Source organism: Protopterus annectens, chromosome 5.part0 (assembly GCF_019279795.1).
Source record: "Protopterus annectens isolate FY-2018-M chromosome 5.part0, PAN1.0, whole genome shotgun sequence".
NCBI classification, from domain to species: Eukaryota; Metazoa; Chordata; order Ceratodontiformes; family Protopteridae; genus Protopterus; species Protopterus annectens.
This window is the reverse complement of record NC_056735.1, coordinates 231845031-231865701: the sequence shown is the minus strand read 5'-3', so window position 1 is coordinate 231865701 and position 20671 is coordinate 231845031. Positions and strand designations below refer to the sequence as shown.

General features: G+C 39.7%; 1 protein-coding gene across 1 annotated transcript in view; it reads right to left on the bottom strand.

Annotated features, from left to right (window-relative positions):
• MRPL48 (mitochondrial ribosomal protein L48) overlaps positions 1-20671 on the bottom strand; it is a 469376-nt gene that overhangs the window by 238249 nt on the left and 210456 nt on the right. The window contains exon 5 of the mRNA XM_044072213.1: positions 7652-7821. Within this exon, the coding sequence (XP_043928148.1) occupies positions 7652-7821 (170 nt within the window). The remainder of the gene's footprint in view (positions 1-7651; positions 7822-20671) is intronic.

The window sequence follows — 20671 nt, the reverse complement described above, 5'->3', positions numbered from 1 at the left end:
AATGGATGGCTTTGAAGCATAGGAAAAAAATAAAAAAGGAATTTATCTTTAAATGTGCAGATAAAGGTGGCAATTGGGTTATCTTAAACAAATCAGACTATTGTGAAATGATTTATGATTTGTTAAAAAATGAAGATGAGTACTTGTGTTTGAACATGGACCCCATTACAGAATTTAACACTGAATTGTTGAATTTATTGGAAAGATGGGAATGTCTTGGCTTTTTTAACCAGAGTGATGTGGGGAAACTGTTCATTAAAAAACCCATGACACCAACATTCTATGCTTTACCAAAAGTGCATAAAAGTTTATTAAAGCCGCCTGGTAGGCCTATAGTGTCAGGGAGAGGCGCTTTTCTTAGTAATGTGAACATTTTCTTGGATTTCCATTTAAAATGTCACCTATCAAAAGTTACAGCTCACATCTTAAATACTCAAGATCTATTGGATAAACTTTCTAATGTTAAATGGAACAGTAGTTATTATTGGGTAACTATAGATGTGAAGTCATTATATACCAACATTAACAAAAGATGGGGGCTTGAAGCTGTTCAGGATATGTTGGGAGACAGACCCAGAACTACCTTTTTGATTCAAATGCTGAAATTTTGTCTCTTTCACAATTATTTTTGTTTTAATAATGATTTCTTTCTTCAGTTAAAAGGGACGGCTATGGGGGCTGCTTTTGCGCCCTCATATGCCATTATGTATATGGGATACTTTGAGAAGTTATATATTTATTCAACTTCTTTTTATCAAAAAAAATGTAGTATTCTACAAGCGATTTATTGATGACCTTCTACTGATATGTAGTGGTGACATTAGTGAATTTTTGGAATTTTTTGAGGAATTAAACAATAATGATCATGGTTTAACCTTCTCTTGTGAATACAATAGGGACAAGATCAACTTTCTAGATATAACATTATTTCATGAACATGAAAGTATAGGGTGTAGACCTTTTAGGAAAGAGACTTCTGTAAACATGTTTTTACATGCAGAGAGCATGCACCCTGAACATCTGATATGGTCATTACCTTTTGGTGAATTTCAAAGAATTCATGACCATACCAGTAATGAAAATGAGAGATATAATGAATTAAAGAATGTTGAATTAAGATTTTAATTAAGAGAGGTTATAACAAAGATCATTTGTTAATATGTAAGAATAAAATATTAGGTGTTATGAACCACAGAGAACATCGACAATATGAAGGTTCAAAGGATAGACAAAATTATTTAGTGAGAGAAAGAAATAATGATGGAGTTAAGGCTAATGAGGCTAAATTATTTTTTGTCACAAAATACTCTCCTCTATCGAAAGAATTAAGTAAAATTGTGAGAAAATATTGGTATTTAATATATGAGGATGAGAATATAGGTCATCTGTTTCTCAAACAGATAACTTTTTCCTACAAGAAAGGGAAAAACTTGAAGGAGTTATTAAATTATAACTTCTTCAATAGAGGTGAAGAGGAAAAGGGGAATGTTTCAGTAGGTACTTATTCATGTGGCCACTGTAGTGTTTGTGGAAGAGCCAGCAATATAACTAATATTAATGGTGTGACTTTCTCTGCAAGATATCGCTTCAACTGTAAATCAGTAGGAGTGGTATACATTCTGGGTTGCTCTTGCAATAATACTTGGTACATAGGACAAACTAAAAGAATGGTTCATGTTCGTATCTTAGAACATTTAAAAGACATTAGAAACAAAAATGAATTCAGTCCTGTGGCCAAGCATTTTTTTGGAAAAACATAATGGATACCCTGACAGTTTGACATTTTGTGTTTTGGGTAAACCATTTAGTTCTCAAGGTGGGGGAATTTTTATTCAAAAATTACTTGAACTAGAAACTAGAATGATTTTGAAATTTAATACACTAAAACCTCATGGATTGAATTTAGAATTAAGTACTTAATGGAAAAAATCTAAAATTCATATAATGAACAGTATTATGAGACAGCATTATTGTTAACATTATTGTTAATTTTTATGTTCAGGTTATATATTAATAATCATGTGCACTTAAATATGTAACCAGAAAGTATACTTGACTTGAAGCATATGTGACTTTAAAGCATATTTGACTTGAAAGCATATTTGACTGAAGGCATTCTAGTTTTAACATTTATATACAGAAAAAATACTGTGTAATCACTTTAAGATTTGATTGATAAATTAATGAATGAAGTTAATAGAATAATTAGTGCTGATTAATTTGATTTTTTTGTATAAATACTGTTGGTTGCACTTTACATTTGTGATCCTTTGAAGGCGAAAGGCCGAGGTACCAGATCGCAATAAAGAAAAATTACTGGTCTTGGTGTTGGTTTGGTTTGTGAACTACAAAATGACTACTGCCTCTTTCCCATTCTCTTGGACTTGGGTTGAGCAGGTCTGAATTGTCTCCTGATAAAGGCTGGTTTAGAGGGGTAGTTTCTCTAGAATTTAGGGACCGGAGAAACCAGGAGGTGTTTAAGGTCTTTCATCTCCTTACTCTTCTCTTGCAAGATCTTGAAAAGATCAGCTGTTGCAGAGCCAAACAAGGCTTCATTGTCCAGGGGGGCATCCATCAATTTGGATTTGATATCCTCAGGCAAGGGTTACAGCCTGAGCCATGTGAACCTCCTTAGGACAGACCCAGATGCAGCTGCCCTAGCAGAAGCCTCTACAGCATCATAGCTACATTTGATAGAATGTCTAGTCACATGGGAGGTAGTAGGTAACAGGTATATAGCTAGGTTTTTGTTCTCAGATTCAGGTAATTCAGAGATTACTTCAGACAGTTGAGACAGGAGTTCCAAAGAATATCTACTCATATGGGTCTGGCAGTTTATAACTCAAAATGTAAGAGTGGCAGATGTATAAAAACGTTCTTACCTAGTCTTTCCAAATGCCTGCTGTCCTTGCCTGAGGGAAGCAGGGAAGAGGAGGGAAGGAGTTTAGAGGGCTTGTCAGAGGCCACAGAGATAACTGATGGATCAGCTGCTGGTGCTCTGAATAAATGCTTACAATCTGCAGGCACGTTATAGGTGCTGGTGGTAGAGAGTTAGGGGCCTTGCTAGAGGATGCAAAGGCATCCAAGAAGGCCAGAAGGATAGGGAAAAGAACAGAGGGACTATGGGTGCCCACCTGCAACAAATTATAATATTTTTGAATATCTATCATTGCAGTGATTTCCCGTTTGAAATGCCCCTGCATTCTAGTCAGTGTCTCTGAACGAAATTTCTTCTACAGGGATGACAGTCCCATTAGAATCTTCCTCAGGGGAAGCATAGTCTAGTGGAGAGGGAATCTGGTTAGAGGAGGCTAGTGACTCCTCATCAGAAGAAAGGTCCTCCTCAGATAATGATTCTTCCGTCCCCCTCTTTTGGGAAGGAGCAGGCCTTGGGGGAAGTAGGGATAGCAATCCCTTGAGGGGGTCTTAGAGACATTAAGGCATTGAAGATGCTTTGGGAAAAGGCCTGTCAATCCTTTTGTGGGTTGAAAGAAGGAGAAACTCTTTTTTGCTGGGCATGTCCATTCTACGACAAGAAGGCAAGCTGGACATAGGCCTGCATTCCGTAATGTCTGTATCCACTTCCTCATGAACAAGGATAGACTGAATACCTCATGGCCCTTCATAAATAATGAGTCATGGTTCCCCTTGGATGTCCGGAGCGGAAGCCTGTGGTACCTCCAAGGACGTGCTACTATCCTGTTCCACAGCGATCTCCCTTAGAGGTTCAGCCTGTGGTTTGGATGGCGGCCAAGAGCAAATCTCTGGTAGTTGTCTCGGGAGAGATATCAGGCCCTGGAGGTGCAGCAGAGGCTTGCGGTCTAGGTTTCTTGGCCTTCCACGTTGCTACAGACTTGACTTTTGAGGTCAACAGACCCTCCATACTTTTTATGAGGAGTTTGAGATGATGGTTTTTCCAGATATATGGAAAGTGAGTTAAGCCCACTCCGAAGGGTTTTATGGACAAATGACTGGCAGATAGGGCAGGTCCAAGACAAAACAGGCACTGTTGATGGCCGTCCTTATGTGGAATCTGATGTCTACATTCACATTTGCCCTTCTTGGATGACATTAAAATTAAAAATCTATCAAAAGTAAGAAAAGGATTCTCCGACTGGGCACTTAACTGAGCAGAAGTACCTTCAGTGGTCAGACTACATGTACAGGAAGCTTGTTCTGTCTGATGGAAAAAGTTCTGAGGATGGTGCGTGCATACGTCACTTTTGTAGCCTACATCCAATAGCAGACTATGTGCGACATACAATGCACCCTAGACAGTAAAGACTTTTGTAGACTGTCTTAAGTCGGGTCACTTGGCAGGCACTCTCCCTCATGTAAAGAATACTGCAACAACAGAATAGAAGGACATCATTACTGTGATGACCTGAAGGCCACTCCTCAGGGCACCACCTTGGGGCCTTTGCTGTTCTCAGTATATACGAGTGAACTACTAGAGGATAAGTGGTACTAGTTGGCGTTAGATATGTGGATAATATTAAATATGCATAATACTTATCATCCTCTAATGACTGTTTTCATATTCTGGTCAGTAACAAAACTGGTGAAAAAGCATTAATACCCTAAAAGTCAATCTGTGTAAAAATGGTTAAGAGCTGCAGTATGATCAAGGTATTGAGTTATAAAAAGGGGAAGTTCAGATGTCCTACAGTGTGTAAAGTACACGTATGGATTTGAGTACACTGGTGGAAAACAAACCTGCTTTTGAAAACCTCACAAATGCTACTTGTAACAAGGATAGCCAGAAAACTGGACAGCCTACTGAGAATTAAAATAAGGGGGAAAGCCACATATCATAATTTTTCTGTACATCAACTTAAGATCCATTCTACAATTCAAAACCAGTATCTGGTGCCAAAACAAGATCAACAATAAACGAGAAAGAATTCAATGACAATTTATGAGAAATAGTACTGGTATGCACAGATTAACATACTTACAGGCTTGAACATCTGTCTGTATTCACTTGAATGAAAAAGACTGGAGAAAGATGTTATTTTAGTCTATAAGATATCAGAGAAAGATTTCTACATGAATGCAGTGGTCTAAATCCATATGAACACTCCCTAAATTTGCGAGATCAACAATTTTGTACTGTGGCATGAATCAGCAATTCTGGTAAAAGAAAGAAATGGTACAGTGGAAATATCACTATGATCTGGGATTGCCTTCTAATAGCATTACATTTAAAGCTTTATAGGAAAAGCATATGGGACAAAATATTTACTCAGAATCATAATGGCAAGACAAACACAGGAGTCATGAATTTGTCATTTATCTACTCTTCCAAGAGACATTTTTTATGACATCAAAGCCTCTTCTGTTAGAAACTCTTGTTATACTGCTCATAGTCTTTATTTAAATAGTCATTTGTTTGCCAGTCAAGTAATATTTATTCAGACAAGTGTTAGCCAGGTAAGTGAGTTGGTCAATGCAGACATTTTCCAGTCACTGTCTATGTCACAAAGGAAACAATACACATAGACCATTTTAAAGTATCTAGCCCAGGAAAATCCAAGAAAATCCACACAGACACAGAGAACATGTACTTTTTAGCACTATGTTACAGTGAAACAAAGTGTGACAGGGACAACAAAGAACGGTCCCATCCATTTTACACATTTCCTTGCATTAATTTTTCTGTTGTTCAAAGCAACCAAAAGACTCCTCACATTCTGCCTCTTCCACAATAATATCTAGTGCATTCTTGAATTTGGCTACTGTTTCTGGACAATGCAATAAAAAGGAAACCAGAATGGATGTCAGCTGCACTAGCCAGAAAAAAAAAAGAAAATAAAGTTCAAGGGACAGTAATATATTTCGATCATTTCATCCACAGTAAGTCATAGCCCATTAATTTCCATGCAATAACATGGCCACTACTCTGGATGACAGCTGACTAGGGGAACAGTCATCCAGGCAAATTTGAGGATTTTCAGCCTGCAGCTCAAAACTCCTACTACTTGTCTGGCCAGCACTTGTGAATCACCAATCCTGCGCTGCTGGCTGTCTTGACTGGCAGCCTAAGGGTCCAAAAGAAAGGGCCACTATCACCATCATCCATTTCTTGCTGTCTGCAGGCCACTTAGACTGATCATGATCAGTCTGAGTGCCCCCAATGAAGCTTTCATTAGCATCAAATGTGAGTCTTTTCCTTTATATGCATGTTTCTTACTCCATTCCTTGGTGGCTGAAGTGAGTGGTTTCATCCCCGTGATGACCTACTATGCTCTACATGCGTTTTCCCACACACCTGTAATGAGATACCATTCTTGACTTGAAAAAATAAAGCCCATGTCTCTTGCTTTTGACTATATCATTGGCAACTACAAGCTTTCATCTGCTTGGTAGCAAAACAACCAACTGGACCTCTAGTGCCTTCTCCTAGGAAAAGCAAGCTGAGATTGACTGCTAACTCTATTCCTGTCCTACTAGGCTCCTCCAACACCAGAGCTCCTGTTTGGACTCTGACTGCCCGGGACTTCTTCACTATACACCACACAAGTCATTACAAATTTCTTCTATAATGCAAAAATAAGAACTCAGAACACTAATACTGCTAAAATCAGAAAACATCCATATAACTGAACATTCACACTGCTGAACGTTTTTTATGATAGCAGAAGTGAGCAAGTCCATGTGAGATTGTGAACAGTGAGGACTGGGGAATCTGCCCTTTTCCCACTGTAAACTGATCTCGGAGTTGGTATACATAATTAGCAGGATGTGTTGTGTTTCTTTTGGCTTTTGATCTTTCATGAGTGATATTTACGAGTTCAATATTATTTGTGTACTTTGATATTTAGATCACATCTACCAGGTTAAAAAAACATTCAACATTAGGAACATTCGATTATACGGATGTTTTCATACGTGCTTTTAAAACTTTTACATAGATAGATTAAGTAAACAGCTGAAACATTTTCTTACATTTCTTGATAAAAGTATGTGGACCCCCTTGATACATGCGCCAGTCATTCTGTTGCCAGTGCTGTAAATTATCACAAACTTCTTCAAACATTCCACAACATCATGACATGGTTTTAGACTGGTCTTTCTTAAGAAAGTAATGGTACTACATACGTGTCCCTCTTATTCTTCATAACAAAAACTATTAAGCAGCTATTTGTATATGTAACGTGTGGGTTGTAGTAATTTCCCTACTATCCATATCATTTTTATTCACTGTACACCTCGGCATCAGTAACATTTTAATTTGTGTGCACTGTAACCACATTTAACTTTGTTTCTACATCTGGCAGTTAGTGCAGAGGATTAAGACTACTAGCTGTTAACAAGCCGCTTCCTATGATCCAGGGTTCAACCTCCTTGCCTTCATTTTCCTTACTAGGCGACCATGAGCAAGTAATTTATCCAGGCAGTGCTCCCAGATGGAGTCTGACAAAGGTTCATGCCCTACTACGGTTAATAAATACAAATAAATAAATCAATAAATATAGCCTCTTCTCTCCAATGCATCACAAGTGAAATGCTACTATATGCAACTTCTTAGTCGTGCTTTAACTTTCATCTACTACATTCTTTTCCTTCTCCTTCTTAATGCGTATTTAACTATCTTAAAGATTTCATTTCCATGAAGTTTCTTTTGCCAACGTGCTACATTAAAACTTACCTATCCTCCACTTTAATGTTAAGCCGGTTGCAGAGATTATGAGCATACTGAGCATAATGCTCCACAAGGGTCATATCATGGCCAGTTACACAAATGTTCAGGCAGCCATACTCCATGTCTGTACCAGCCTTGATCTCCTTCATCTCTGGCACATCTTTTTTCTTCTTTGGCTGTTGAAAAACAAGTGTCGGCTATTAAAATGAATGGCGTAACCACAAATGCTAGCATAAATGTTTCAGCCACAAATGATAAAACATACTACAGACAGAAGACATACAAAAAAAAAATAACGTATTACAAAGAACCATTAGGAAAATCTCGTCTCTCCACACTTCACAAACAAAAATGGCTATTATGTGTTAGGCCATAACGGATGTTTTTTTATGATACATTTTAGGGCTTCATCTAAGACAAAAACCACAGTACTGAAAACAGTTACACTTTTGCTGCTAAAGATAATGCATAAAAAAGGAAAATGTGACATTTGGGGCAAAAGCTCTTTAGCAGCTCACTAATTCCAACACACAGAGTGCTTCTTAACCTGCAGACCCTAAGTAACCATTCCCTCAGCTGAAAACCCACTATGCAGAGAGCATGACAACAGAAAAAAATACAGGATTCTTTTTAACTTTGTCCAAATGAATAAATATCTAGTAGGATACTTAACATTGTACAAGTCACTACAGTAACAGCGTTGAAATTCAGCACAGTGTGTGTGACACAAATATAAGGGTTAGCTTAAGTGCGGTGTTAAGGTGTGCGGGTTGTACAGATAATGGGGCAAGATTCAGAAAAAGCACATGCAGTCTCTGAAACTACTGTGGCCAAAAGTAGCAGTTTCTGCAATTGTGGGAAATGCAATTTACAGACATGTTAACTGTAATGAGAAAATACCTCATTATCAGCTAATTGCAGGTTTCTGAATCTTATAGTGTTTATCAGTATCCTCCTGTGGTAATCACTTTTGGTGGCCCATGCATTGCAATGGCACAGACACCCCTCCATTCATTCCTCTCTTGTACATGCACACATCTAATTACACACACCCTCACCCACACACCCCCACCCTCTGCCACAACTCTTCCCAGCCCTAGAGTTTACAGAACATCCCTGATACAGCCTCATATTTTTTCTGCCCCTTATAAATCACAGTTGATTACAGTCGGCCCTTATTTTTTTCTGCCCCTGATAAATCAAAGATGATTACAGTCGGTCAATTATGTCTGACAGAGTTTTGTTCGGAAACTGCACAGTGATGACAGACCTGTTGCTATATTAACTTTTTAATTGACTCTTACTCATATTTTAAAATTTTCCTCTATGTTGTCTAATGTTCCTCCTGGCGTTGTCCAGAGCTCGAGCACTTTATGGTATTCCCACACATGGGTATACCCCATTCTTCACAGCTGTGCCTGATTTTACAGAATGATTTTGCCTAGTATGCCTGCTCCGTTACTTATAATTAATGGACTATTACAATTAGTCAGAAATGCCAATTTCATACTTCTTGTTCCGAAAGTACATCGGGATACAACAGCTATTACTTTACAAGATCCCCAGCTAGCAGAGAGAACTACAGCTCTGCTTTGTTAAAGAGCTTTCTTGTGAGTCAAGGGTACAGAGTTCGACAACTTTAAGTGACTTAGGGTAATATTTAATGAGTGTCTAGCATCCCTCCAAATGTACTTCATGTTGTAAACTTGCTGTTGTTCTATTCAGTTTTTAAGGGACTTGGGGTTTGTTTGTGTTTTTCGGCTTTTCCCGGTTAGGGGTCACCACAGAGGAACTCCGGTCCGCTAATGATTGGTAGTTGATTTTTACGTGCTGAGTTACCAGCCCTGACGCACAACTATTCACGCATATCTCCACGCAGATGACGCTCTAGCTGAGAAACGAACCAGACAGTGTCTTACTGTGAGGCGACAACGCTACAGCAGCACCACCACCGCGGATCAATTCCATGGTGTCTAGTGTTCCCTCTCCAAACCTGTTGTCTTTTTTTAAACTACGAAAGTAGCTTCAGATATCTAGTATTCACCCCATCTTTCTTTATGTCTCTTGTACTGTAAAACCTGTCATTCTTTTAACTACTTAAGTGATAACATTAATACTAAACACTGTCCCTGGTGTCCAGTCCCCCAGTATTTCAAGATTTCCTCATTAGTCTGGGAGAGTTTAGAGGTATGGCAGCCCCGCACACACACAGACATGCACACATTCATGTACACACATACACCCTTACCTGACTGCACTTAGCAATAAACACAAACAAATGCACACACCCATGCACGCGCACACACCTACACACTACCTATCTCCCAGTCCTGAACACACTCATCCAATTCACCTACACACACACCTACCCTGCCTGTCTGTGACCACCCAGGCAGACCACTCATCCCTCTGCATATACTCACACACGCAGCCACACACACATACATGTTCCCCCATCACCACCATTACCTGTCCAGTAAACTCAACATTTACCTTCATCATGATCTCATACATAGAAAGTAAGAGGTGAATGCAAACATTTAGTATAGTTAATTAACTTGTCTGGACATGCTAACTTGCCACCCGAGCAATTGAAAAAACTTTGCCTTCTGCAGTATTACAAGTCACACCACAGGTACAATATAGCATGCACTGCCTTCTTCATTTTTCATATTGAGTAGTGTCTCCTGGTACACAGTAGCCAAGCACAGTGCTGTGTACAGTTATGAAACAATACTGTAGCAGTGGGTGCCTTCGGAAATTCTTAGTATTGTTAACTATAATCCTTGCGGCAGTACAATTGCAACTGTGAAGTGTGACGTTTCCATACCTCAAAGTATTCCCACAAAGGCAGAATTACCTTTAGTCAGCATATATAAGAAGCAAGGGTATGCAGGAGTCAAAACCCCATGTCAGGAGGACTGGGGGGTGGGCAAACTATCCCCCCTCAAATGATTTAACAGTTTCAAAGACTTTTTTTTTTTTTTTTTTTTTTAATTAGCTGATTTTTTCCAGACATATGGAAACCATTTCAGGTCTTGCACAAATGACATGGAAGCAGAGAAACAGTACAGTTATATAAGTAGTATAATGAACATCTAAAGTTATGTGAGAATCAAGCAGCAAGATCATTGCTACAAGGAATTCATATTATGCATGACCTCTGCCTGAAGTCGATGGCAGTCTTCTGCAGTCAGATGTCCATAATACCAAGGCTACCAACAAGAAGCCTAATTATAAAAAATACAGTTGTGTAAGTCAACTTATAACAGCAGATGCTTGAATGATCATGATCACTGCTGCAGTAGCGTTAGGTATATTGGTCATAACCTGCTAAGGATATAACAGTCAGAAAGTTTCAAGGGCAATTTTCATGAATACAAGCCATTGGGTAGTCAGCTCATGCTGAACTGAAGAAAAAGTTGTTTTGGATGATGCTGAACTGAAGAAAAAGTTGTTTTGGATGCCAATCCCTTCAGAGTTTCCAAGCCAATGAGACAGGGAGATTAGAGCCCTGAAAAAGGTCAAGGTAACAAAAAAGACATTCTCAGAGATGGAGGGAGTAGCTACTGCAGCAGTGAGCCAGCTGGTTCACAGGCAGGACCCAAGAAGTCAGGATCATTGAGACCAACTCCACCAAGAGACCAGGTGTACTCCAGGACTCCTTGCTGAGCCCACTCCTGTTTGGCATTTACTTCTTGGAAGTCAATCCTAACATTCAAGGTCTCAGGCTAAGCAAGTTTGCAGATAACTGTAAATCAGGAGCTACTACAGCTTCCCCCCAAAGACACAACATCTTGCAATAGGGCTTAACGCAAATGACTGTTGCCAAAGATATGGTCTAAACTTCAATGCTAAAATATGAATTATAATGCTCTTTGGGAAACTTTCAACCCTAGTTAATTAATCCATCAATAAAACATTCCTAAGACCTGACCCAGTAGTAAAGGATCTGCGAAAATATACAGACAGCAATCTGGCCTTTGATCAACACGTCGCCAAAATAACTTATAGGGAAGAGCATGGCATTCAGGTCCAAGTCATAGTAACACTCTAACCAACCCTTATCAGACCTGTCACTGAACACAATACTGCCTTTGGCATATATTTAACCAGACAGTTGCAACAGCTGGAACACCTACAGTGGTTTCTCACCAGGAGAACTCAGGGCATGAATACTCTTTCCTACATACCCTGTCCTACATAGATTGCCTAAAGGCAACGTCACTGTATTTAATCTCCTAAAGGTTGCTGAGAGAGGATCTTTGCCTAGCTTACAGGACATCCTCAGGCCCAGCTCTGATGGATCTGTTGACATGTGTAAAACAAACAGTTCCAGAAACACTAGATCCAGGGATTTGAACTTCACTTATTACCTAAACAGAATGTGCTGGAGGAACAGATTAGTGTCCCAAAGGATCTCCACTCTATGGAATAGACTTTCCAACCACATAAAAAGTACAGTTTTGTACCTACCATAAATGTAGATGTCCGAACAGGATAGCATCTGCAGTCATAACAAATGGGTTGTCCTGTCGTCAGGCAGGCTGATGTCCCACTTCACCCCACCTCATCTCTGCTGGTCTTCAGGTATAAAGGCATCAGCCATTTCCTCAGTGTTTCTTGCCCCAGATGCCAGTTGCCCTCTTGGAAAGCTAAATTTTGGATAAATGCCAATGTTTCCAAAAAAGTAGAAGGCAAACATAAAAATAAGCATGTATGTACATATATACAAACAAATACACCATAAGAGACTCCCCCCTAGCTAGCTATTAGGGGGGTAAGTACCCTAGGAGTACCACAGAGGGAAGGAGGGTAATCCTGACTGCAGATGCTATCCTGTTCGGACATCTACATTTATGGTAGGTACAAAACTGTACTATGTCCTTCAAGGATGCATCTGCAGTAATGGGTAGAATACCATAGCCAAACTAGGGGTGGAGGAAGAAAAAATTATGGTGTAGTTAGGATCCCTTGCAGTACAGCAGTGGCAAACCCTGCTCGGGATCTAGAGTATAGAGGTAGATTATAATGCTTGGCAAATGTATGCACGGAGGTCCAAGTAGCCACCTCAATAATGTCCTTGGTTGCCACTCCTCGAAGAAAGCTGTGGTAGTGGCTGTTGCCCTTGTAGAATGAGGTCTTATGTTCTGTGGAATTGGTTTTCCATGGTAGGAGTAACAGAATCTTATGCAATTTCCTATCCATTTAGAGATTGTCTGTTTGGAAATTGCTTTCCTTCCTTCCTGTTGCATAGGCTACTAAAAGCTGGTCAGTTTTTCTGTTACCTTTGGTTCTGTCCAGGTAGTAGCGTAACTGTCTATGTGCATCCAAGGTATGCAGCAGTCTTTCCCCCTGTTCTGTGGGTTGGGAAAGAAGGTAGGTGGATTGCCTGGTTTAAAGACACTCTGGATACCACCTTAGGCATAAATGTAGGATTAGTTCTCATGGACACCCTATCTTGATGGAAGATTAGGAAGGGTTGTACTGCCATTAAAGCCTGTAGTTCACCCTCCTTGCTGAAGTAATTGCCAGTAGGAAAGCAGTTTTCCATGATAGGTGTTGAAGATCTGCTGTTGCTGCTGGTTCAAATGGAGGGAGTGTTAATTTTTCTAGCACAAAGTTCAAGTCCCATGCTGGTAATGGTGGTTTCCTAGGAGGTTTTACATTCTTGATCCCTCTGAGGAACTGCCTGAGTAGAGGATGAAAAGACAGGTGGATCGAGCTGTACTCTGCTGAAATAGCTGATGCATGTATCTTGATGGAGGAATAGGACAGGCCTGTATGTAGAAGCTCTGCCAAGTACTCCAGGATGTTAGCAATATCTATGTTCGACACATCTTTTCCTCTTTCAGCACTCAGATGACAAACCTTTTCCATTTTCCTGCATAGTTCTTTCTTGTTGAAGGTCTCGTGCTTCAAGGATAATGTCTTTAACCCTTTGGGATAGGTCTGGGTTAGATGCTGCTATGTGATGTTCCAGGCAGTCAGTTGCAAGGTTTTAGGTTTGGGTGCATGATGTTGTAGTTGTTCTGAGTTAGCATCAAAGGCATCAGGGTATTGACCACATTCTCCCCAGACATGCTCCTCAGCAATGGATACCAGTGTTGTCTTGGCCAATTCGGAGCTATCAGGATTATCCTTGGGCATTCCTCTCTGATTTTCAGTAGTACCTTGTGCATCAAAGGAAGAGGTGGAAATGCATATGCTATCAGGCCTTTCCAACTGAAGGATAGAGTCCACCTTCCATGCAAGTGGGTGGTATGTCCTTGTGCAGAATTTTTCAGCTGGTGATTGAGTGGGGATATAGGTCTATTTGTGGCATTCCCCATTTCTTTGTGATGGTCTTGAAGATGTAGCATCCATTTGGCATCCGAGGTGGTTCTGCTTAACATGTCTGCTAGGGTGTTTTTCCCGGCACAAATATTGCCTGTAACTGGATGTTGTAGCTCAGAGCCATATTCCAAAGGTCCAGAGTCATTCTGCATAGGGGGTATAAATGAGTGCCTCCCTGTTTGTTGATGTACCACATGACTGTGGTGTTGTCTGTCCTTATCATTAAATGGCCTTCTTTGAGGAATGGTCTGAATTTCTGGATTGCTAGTTTTACTGCCAGCATTTCTTTTGGTTTATGTGCAGGTGCAGCTGGTCTTGAGTCCACAATCCTTGTATGCATTTGTCCAACATTGTTGTGAGAAAGTTGTGGAAGGGTAAGCCTGGGTTTGACTGGCATGCTTGAGCCCACCATAGGAACTCCTGTTTCAGGCATGGGATTAGTGGGATTAGCTGTGCCTGTGTTGAGACCATAAATTCTTTAGGTACCACTGTAGCTTTCTCATATGCAGTCTGGCATGTGGGACCAAGATTATGCATGATGCCATGAAGCCCAAGGCCTGCAATACTTTTCTTGCTGTTAGTTTGCTCTGCTTTGTTAATGCCAAGAAGTAAAGAGGAGTTGTTTTGTTTTTCTGCCGTTAGGAATGCCATTTGTTTTACTGTGTCCAATTCCAGAATGTTCTTGTTTGGGATGGTATCAGTCTTGCCTTTGTAAATTGACTGTGTATCCCAGGGCTTGTAGTAAGCAAATGACTCTTTGTAAATCTGTTGTCAGCTTGCTTTTGTTGTCCGCTTGTAACAGGCTCAGGTATGGATAAATTTGGATTCCTGTAGCCTGCAGTGGCGATTACTGATGCCAGGCATTTGTGAATACTCTGAGATAAGCCAAAGGCAATGCTGAGAATTGATAATGCTTTGATCCTGCAAGAAATCTGAGGTATCTTCTGCAATTTGCAGGTATGCCTCCTTGAGATCTAGAGTTACCAGCCAACACTCCTTGCCCAGCATGGGAAGAAGTTGCTGGGGTCAGCATTTTGAATTTTGGGACAATGATGTATGTGTTTAAGACGGACGAATAGGTCTCCAACTTTTCTCTTTCCTTGGTACTAGGAAGAGTCTGGAGTAGAATCCTTTGCCTATAGGTACTCTTTCCACAGCTCATCTTTGTTAATTCTATCTGCTTTAGAGCTTCTGTTTTGATTTGGAGGTAGGTTTGGCATTCTTCTTTTACTGGTAAGGTGTGGAAGTGGAACCTGTAGCCTTGGTCTATGGTTTGCAAAATCCACTTGTCTTTTTGATATAGTGCCAATTTTGAAAATATCTAAAGGTGCTGCTATTTGCTCCTGGTAGCGGTGTCAGAGCAAAGTCACTGTGATTGTCCTGTTGTAGTGGCAGTGGTTGTGTCTGTGCCTCGGTTATTGCCTTGCCACTGTCCTCTGTAGGCACCTCCTCTGGATTGATTTCTGCCTCTAGAGCGTCTATTCCTGCCTCTTTGAGATTTTGAGGAGTCTGGAAAGGACCAATTTTGGCAGGCCAGTTCCTGCTAAACCTTGGGGCTGAACCTGTAACTGTTTGTACAGATTTTGCCTTGTTTTCTTCATTACTTGCTGAGCAGGTGTACCAAATAGACTGGTCTTATCCATAGGAGCATCTAACAGCTTTGCTTTAACATGATCGACCTGTTCTTTCAACCATGCATGCCTTCTTATCACTGTGCCAGTCATGGCTGATCTAAACAGTGCATCATAGCCACATTTTAAAGAATGGTTACTAACCTGTTGGATGTTATTTACCATTTCTAAAACATATTTCTTATCTAAGGAGTCATCAGAGGACAGCTTCTTAGTTAACTGATCAAGCATAAACTCTTGGTATTGGATCATATGAAACTGACAGTTTAAAGCTCTAGCTGAGAGAGTAGCAGAGGTGTAAACTTTTTCCCCATCTCTCTAAGGACCTGGATTCCCTTTCAGAAGGAATAGGGTTTTTGCTGAGGTCGGGCTACTGCCTTAGGCCCTGGGATATAGTCTCAGGATCTGCAAGTGGGGCCTTGTATAGGTGGTGATGAGTGTCTGGCACCCTGTAAAATCTATCTGGTTTGGCAGGGGCTGGAGGTAAGAATCAGGAGCGGTGCAAACATCATTAAATGCATCATCCACAACAGGCAGTACTGGAGGTATAGCTAAGGGCCTATGTTGTGGTAAGTGCAGAAATGTCCTAAGCCTTTTCTTGAATCTGCGAAATCTTGTCCCTGCCATTGGAATTGTTCTCTCATGGCATGTAAGGTTCCCCAAAGGAAAATTCCTCTGGTGGAGAAGCAGATGGAATGGATTCTTCAGCATCTGAATCTTCATAAGTAGAAAAAGGAGCCTCTGGCTGGTCTGTAATGTCTGAGTCATCCGCAGAATCATCAGAGGACACTGGCTCGGGGGCTCTGCCCTAGATCTCTTTTCTGGGGCTGAGAGGCCCTGTCTGGGTGAGACTGGGATCCTCTAATTATATATTAAAAATCCTCTGAGTAAGTAAGCATTTGTAGTGAGAGTGGAAGGGGCAGGGGGCTTAACAGGCACTGATTTAACAGTTTTGGCTGCTTTAGCCCTGGCAAAGGCCTTAATAGACATGGCTGCAGGAGGCCTAGCAGCACCACGTGCTGGGGTAGAGACAAAGGGATGGTGTCTGATAAATCACTAGGAACCACAGTAGTAGGCAAAACTTCTGAGACCGATTCAACTAAGGTAGCAGGAGCCTCAGTAGTAGTCATGGATTCGGCTGAAGATTGATTTTAACAATTTGGGTCTGTTCAGCAAACTGTTGAAGAACAGGCTGCTACGTGGTCTGGGCCTAAGCAAGGCAGGCAGTAAGAGTGGAAATCTTTATGAGGTATTTGTTTCCCACAAGTTAAACAGTTATTGACTTTTTCTGACATCGGCTGAGGCAAGAAAGAGTCCGGTACTTTTAGTAGTAATCTCTGGATCTGACCGACCGGCACTTGCGAACAGCTAATGGCGTCGGCTGATGCCTTTATACCGAGACCAGCAGAGATGGCCGGACCCAGACTTTGGAAGGGCTGCCTGACGACAGGACAACCCATTTGTTATGACTGCAGATGCATCCTTGAAGGACATCAGAGTTCATCTCTGACCCTATTCAAACAAAAACTTGACAATTGGATGCCACAGTCATGAAACAAAGAACTCATAAGAACTGACTTTGTTGATAAAAATAAATCTCTTATGTTATTAGCCTGTGTTTAAATTGCTAATCTCTGCTTGTCACTTTAACAAATTTCAATATTACAGATTCAGATTTTCATCTGTAACACTCTAATTTATTAAGCCTGGCACTATTACTGACTAGACTTCTCCTGAAAGGCAATTCTATAGTTAATGGAAAGTGCCCTAAATAGAATATTAACATTTTTATTCCTATAGTTCTGGAAGCAGCTTAACAAGGTGGGTTGCCGAAAATCTTGTACAAAATTTTGAGTTAAAGAAAATGGCAGTGTGCTTTCATAATGCAATGGCAAATGTTTTAGATCAATAACAGATTTATTTGAACATCAAACCATGCCATTCAAATAAAATCCTGAGTAAAAATCCTAGTTAAAAGTGACCATTGAGACTTCTTAATCAGCTCCAGCCAGAATTTCAAAAAGCCATACACTAAAATAATAAACAAACAAAATGGTCACATACAAAACACTTTCCTAACTAAATTGAAAAATGCACCACAAAAAAGGCATCTGCTCTAACGCTACAGGAACACATTCCATTTGTCATTTTACTTCCTACATCAACAAATTTTCATCTACAGTCTCACTTTTCTTGCCTCAACAACTTCGTCTAACTCCTCAAATCCAACCAAATTGGTATTGATGGATCTATTAACTAAATGTACAGCCAGAAAATTGGAAAAGTTATCTCACTGATCTCTTTAATGTGTTCTCCAACTTGTGTACAAATGGTTCAAAAGATGGTTACTGAAACAAATTGTTCACCAAAGATACCCCAAGAATCCATGCTAGGACCCGTACTACTTATCTTTATCAATGAAATACGATTAGCCTCTCCTCATTCAACGCTAATATAACATGATAATGATTATACAATCATTTGCTCTGTTTTCCATCTCTCATGTGTAAGATCTGCTGTAGAATTTTTTTCTCCTTCATAAAAATCTGAATAACATTCTAACGTCAAACTAAACCCAAAAAAGACCAGCCTTATAACATTCAGTCTAAAAATATGGTCTAATAGCAAATACAACTTCCCACATATAGCTGCTGCTGAAGTCACCATAGAGGAACATTTAAAAATTCAACCTATACATTTAATAGGCAATCCAAGATAAAATCACCAAACACTGGATCTCCTATATAGGGTTAAGCCATATTTAACGGACACTGTCCAGAGAAGGAAAGCATCTACATACCTGCTACATTGCCTCCATTATGCTGCACCACATAACTAAAAATTAACAAACTAGAACAGTCCAACAAAACTGCCAGGTTTGCAGCTAATTTACTCAGCAAATGCCGTCAATAGTTAACTGTTATGCAACTACATTAGTTGAAATTCCCCAAACATCTACATTACATCCAGTTAAAAGTTTCTGAAAAATAATCTACCAACCAAACAAGTACCCTTCTCTCAAAACTCTTCTGCCGTGGTACTTGTCTACCAGAAGCCTTTGATACAGCGACATGTACCTTGTCTCTACTTTCATACCTCTATTTTTTCAAGGAAATGTACTTTACTGTAGTTACACCACCAAACTCAGAAATAAAACACCTCTTATTCTAAGAGAACAGAAACCTTTCACTGCTTGAAGTCTAACTTAAACAGATTTTCTCTTTGCCTCATGAATTAGTCTTTGCAAATCACTTCCTGGTTAAAGAGCAGTTCCTATACATTCTTTCCCTACTCAAACGTCTGTGTTTCTAGTCCTTACTCAGTTTGACAGGAGTATGCATACTTCTCATCTGAACTATTTTTGTACTCTATTTACTTTTATCCCTGTGCATGAAGTACTACATTTCATAAATACTCTGTCTGACTTCAACATTTTACTTTTAAAGGCTATTTTGTCTACCAACGTTAAAATTTGCTTCTGCATTACTTGAGTCATGAAATGCTAATTATTTACTTTTCTGTGTAACCAACTTCCTAGGATTTATAACTTTACTGAATTGGTATAGATTACTGCTATTTTTTTACTAACACGGTTCAGAGCTTTTCTCCTCAAATTTGCACTGAAAGGGGATACTTTTTTATGCCAGCTAGACTTTCCAGAAGATGCGAGTAAATAATGTGATATCACATTGCACAACACACAGAATGCCCTCTATGCTACAACCACATTGTTCAACACAATTTCAGGTTTACCTATCTTGTTATTTCTTTGAAACAAGCATATAGGCTTTGCAGCATGTGCTACTTACTGCTTAGGTATAACCCACTGCATTCACCCTCTCTATACTCTGGCTCACTCAATCCCCCCCTACCCTAACCCCATTTCCCATCCACACCACATACAATACTTCTATATACTTAATCCTCCACCCATTTCCAAAAACCATCTGATAAAAATACCCCTAATTACTTACATAACATCTTACTAGATTCCCTATCTAAACTCCTCCAACTGTAACCAACAAAAATACACCTAACACTTCACTCTACAAGACATAATGTTGCCAGCTAACACACTTCATTTTCCATCTCTTCTAATGTTCTCAACTCAAATAACTCACACACCAATACAACACTTTACCTCTCCTACAAATCTCAAAACCATACAAGATTTTTAATACCGACTATCACAACATATCACCAGACCTATTCCTTTTAATCCATACAGTCTCTTCTCCTATAGATACCTAGAAATTACATTCTCAAATAACAGCTGTCTTAAATTTCTCTTAACAAATACCTACTCCCATCTACAGCACTCGAAAATGGCACCTTTTCAATTTTCTAACTTCAAACTTCTTAAGTTGTTGTGGAGACATACACCCTAACCCTGAACCTAACCAAATGTTACAACCCTTGATCTCCACATCAGCAAACACTAGCTCCAACTACTTTCTCTTCTCAAATAGGCAAAACAGCATCCTATTACTACTAAATGCAAAAGTAAGAAGCTCAACAATAAAATCCAAGACATCCATGCACTGATAACCAACTACTGTTACAACATATTCATAATTGCATAAACCTGGTTAAAATATTGTACAAAAGATAAACAAGTAGTCCCCCTGGCTACAATACACTTGGACCAGACTAGTAAAAACACATTATACTTAACACTCTATCCTAATAAAACTCCTAGCTTCCAAAATGCTGAACTTCTAATAAATCAACTCATAACAACCAAGTTAATATGTATCACAGCCATATATATTCCACACTGATGTAGTTGAAGACATACTTAGCTGGTTTAAACACGAATATTTCTTAAGAAAATCATTCTAGGTGATCTAAATATCAACTGGAATACATGCAACTCTAAACTTGCCCAAACCATCAACTTCTATAGCTTCTCCATGTTATTCATACAGCTACAAGGATCAATAGAAGAGTGGTAGAGAATCAATCCTAGAGTGGATATCATCAAGCAACCACAATACCACCAGCTATAGCCGTCTACCTGAAATCATAAGTGACCACTTACCTTCTTTTATACTTGGAC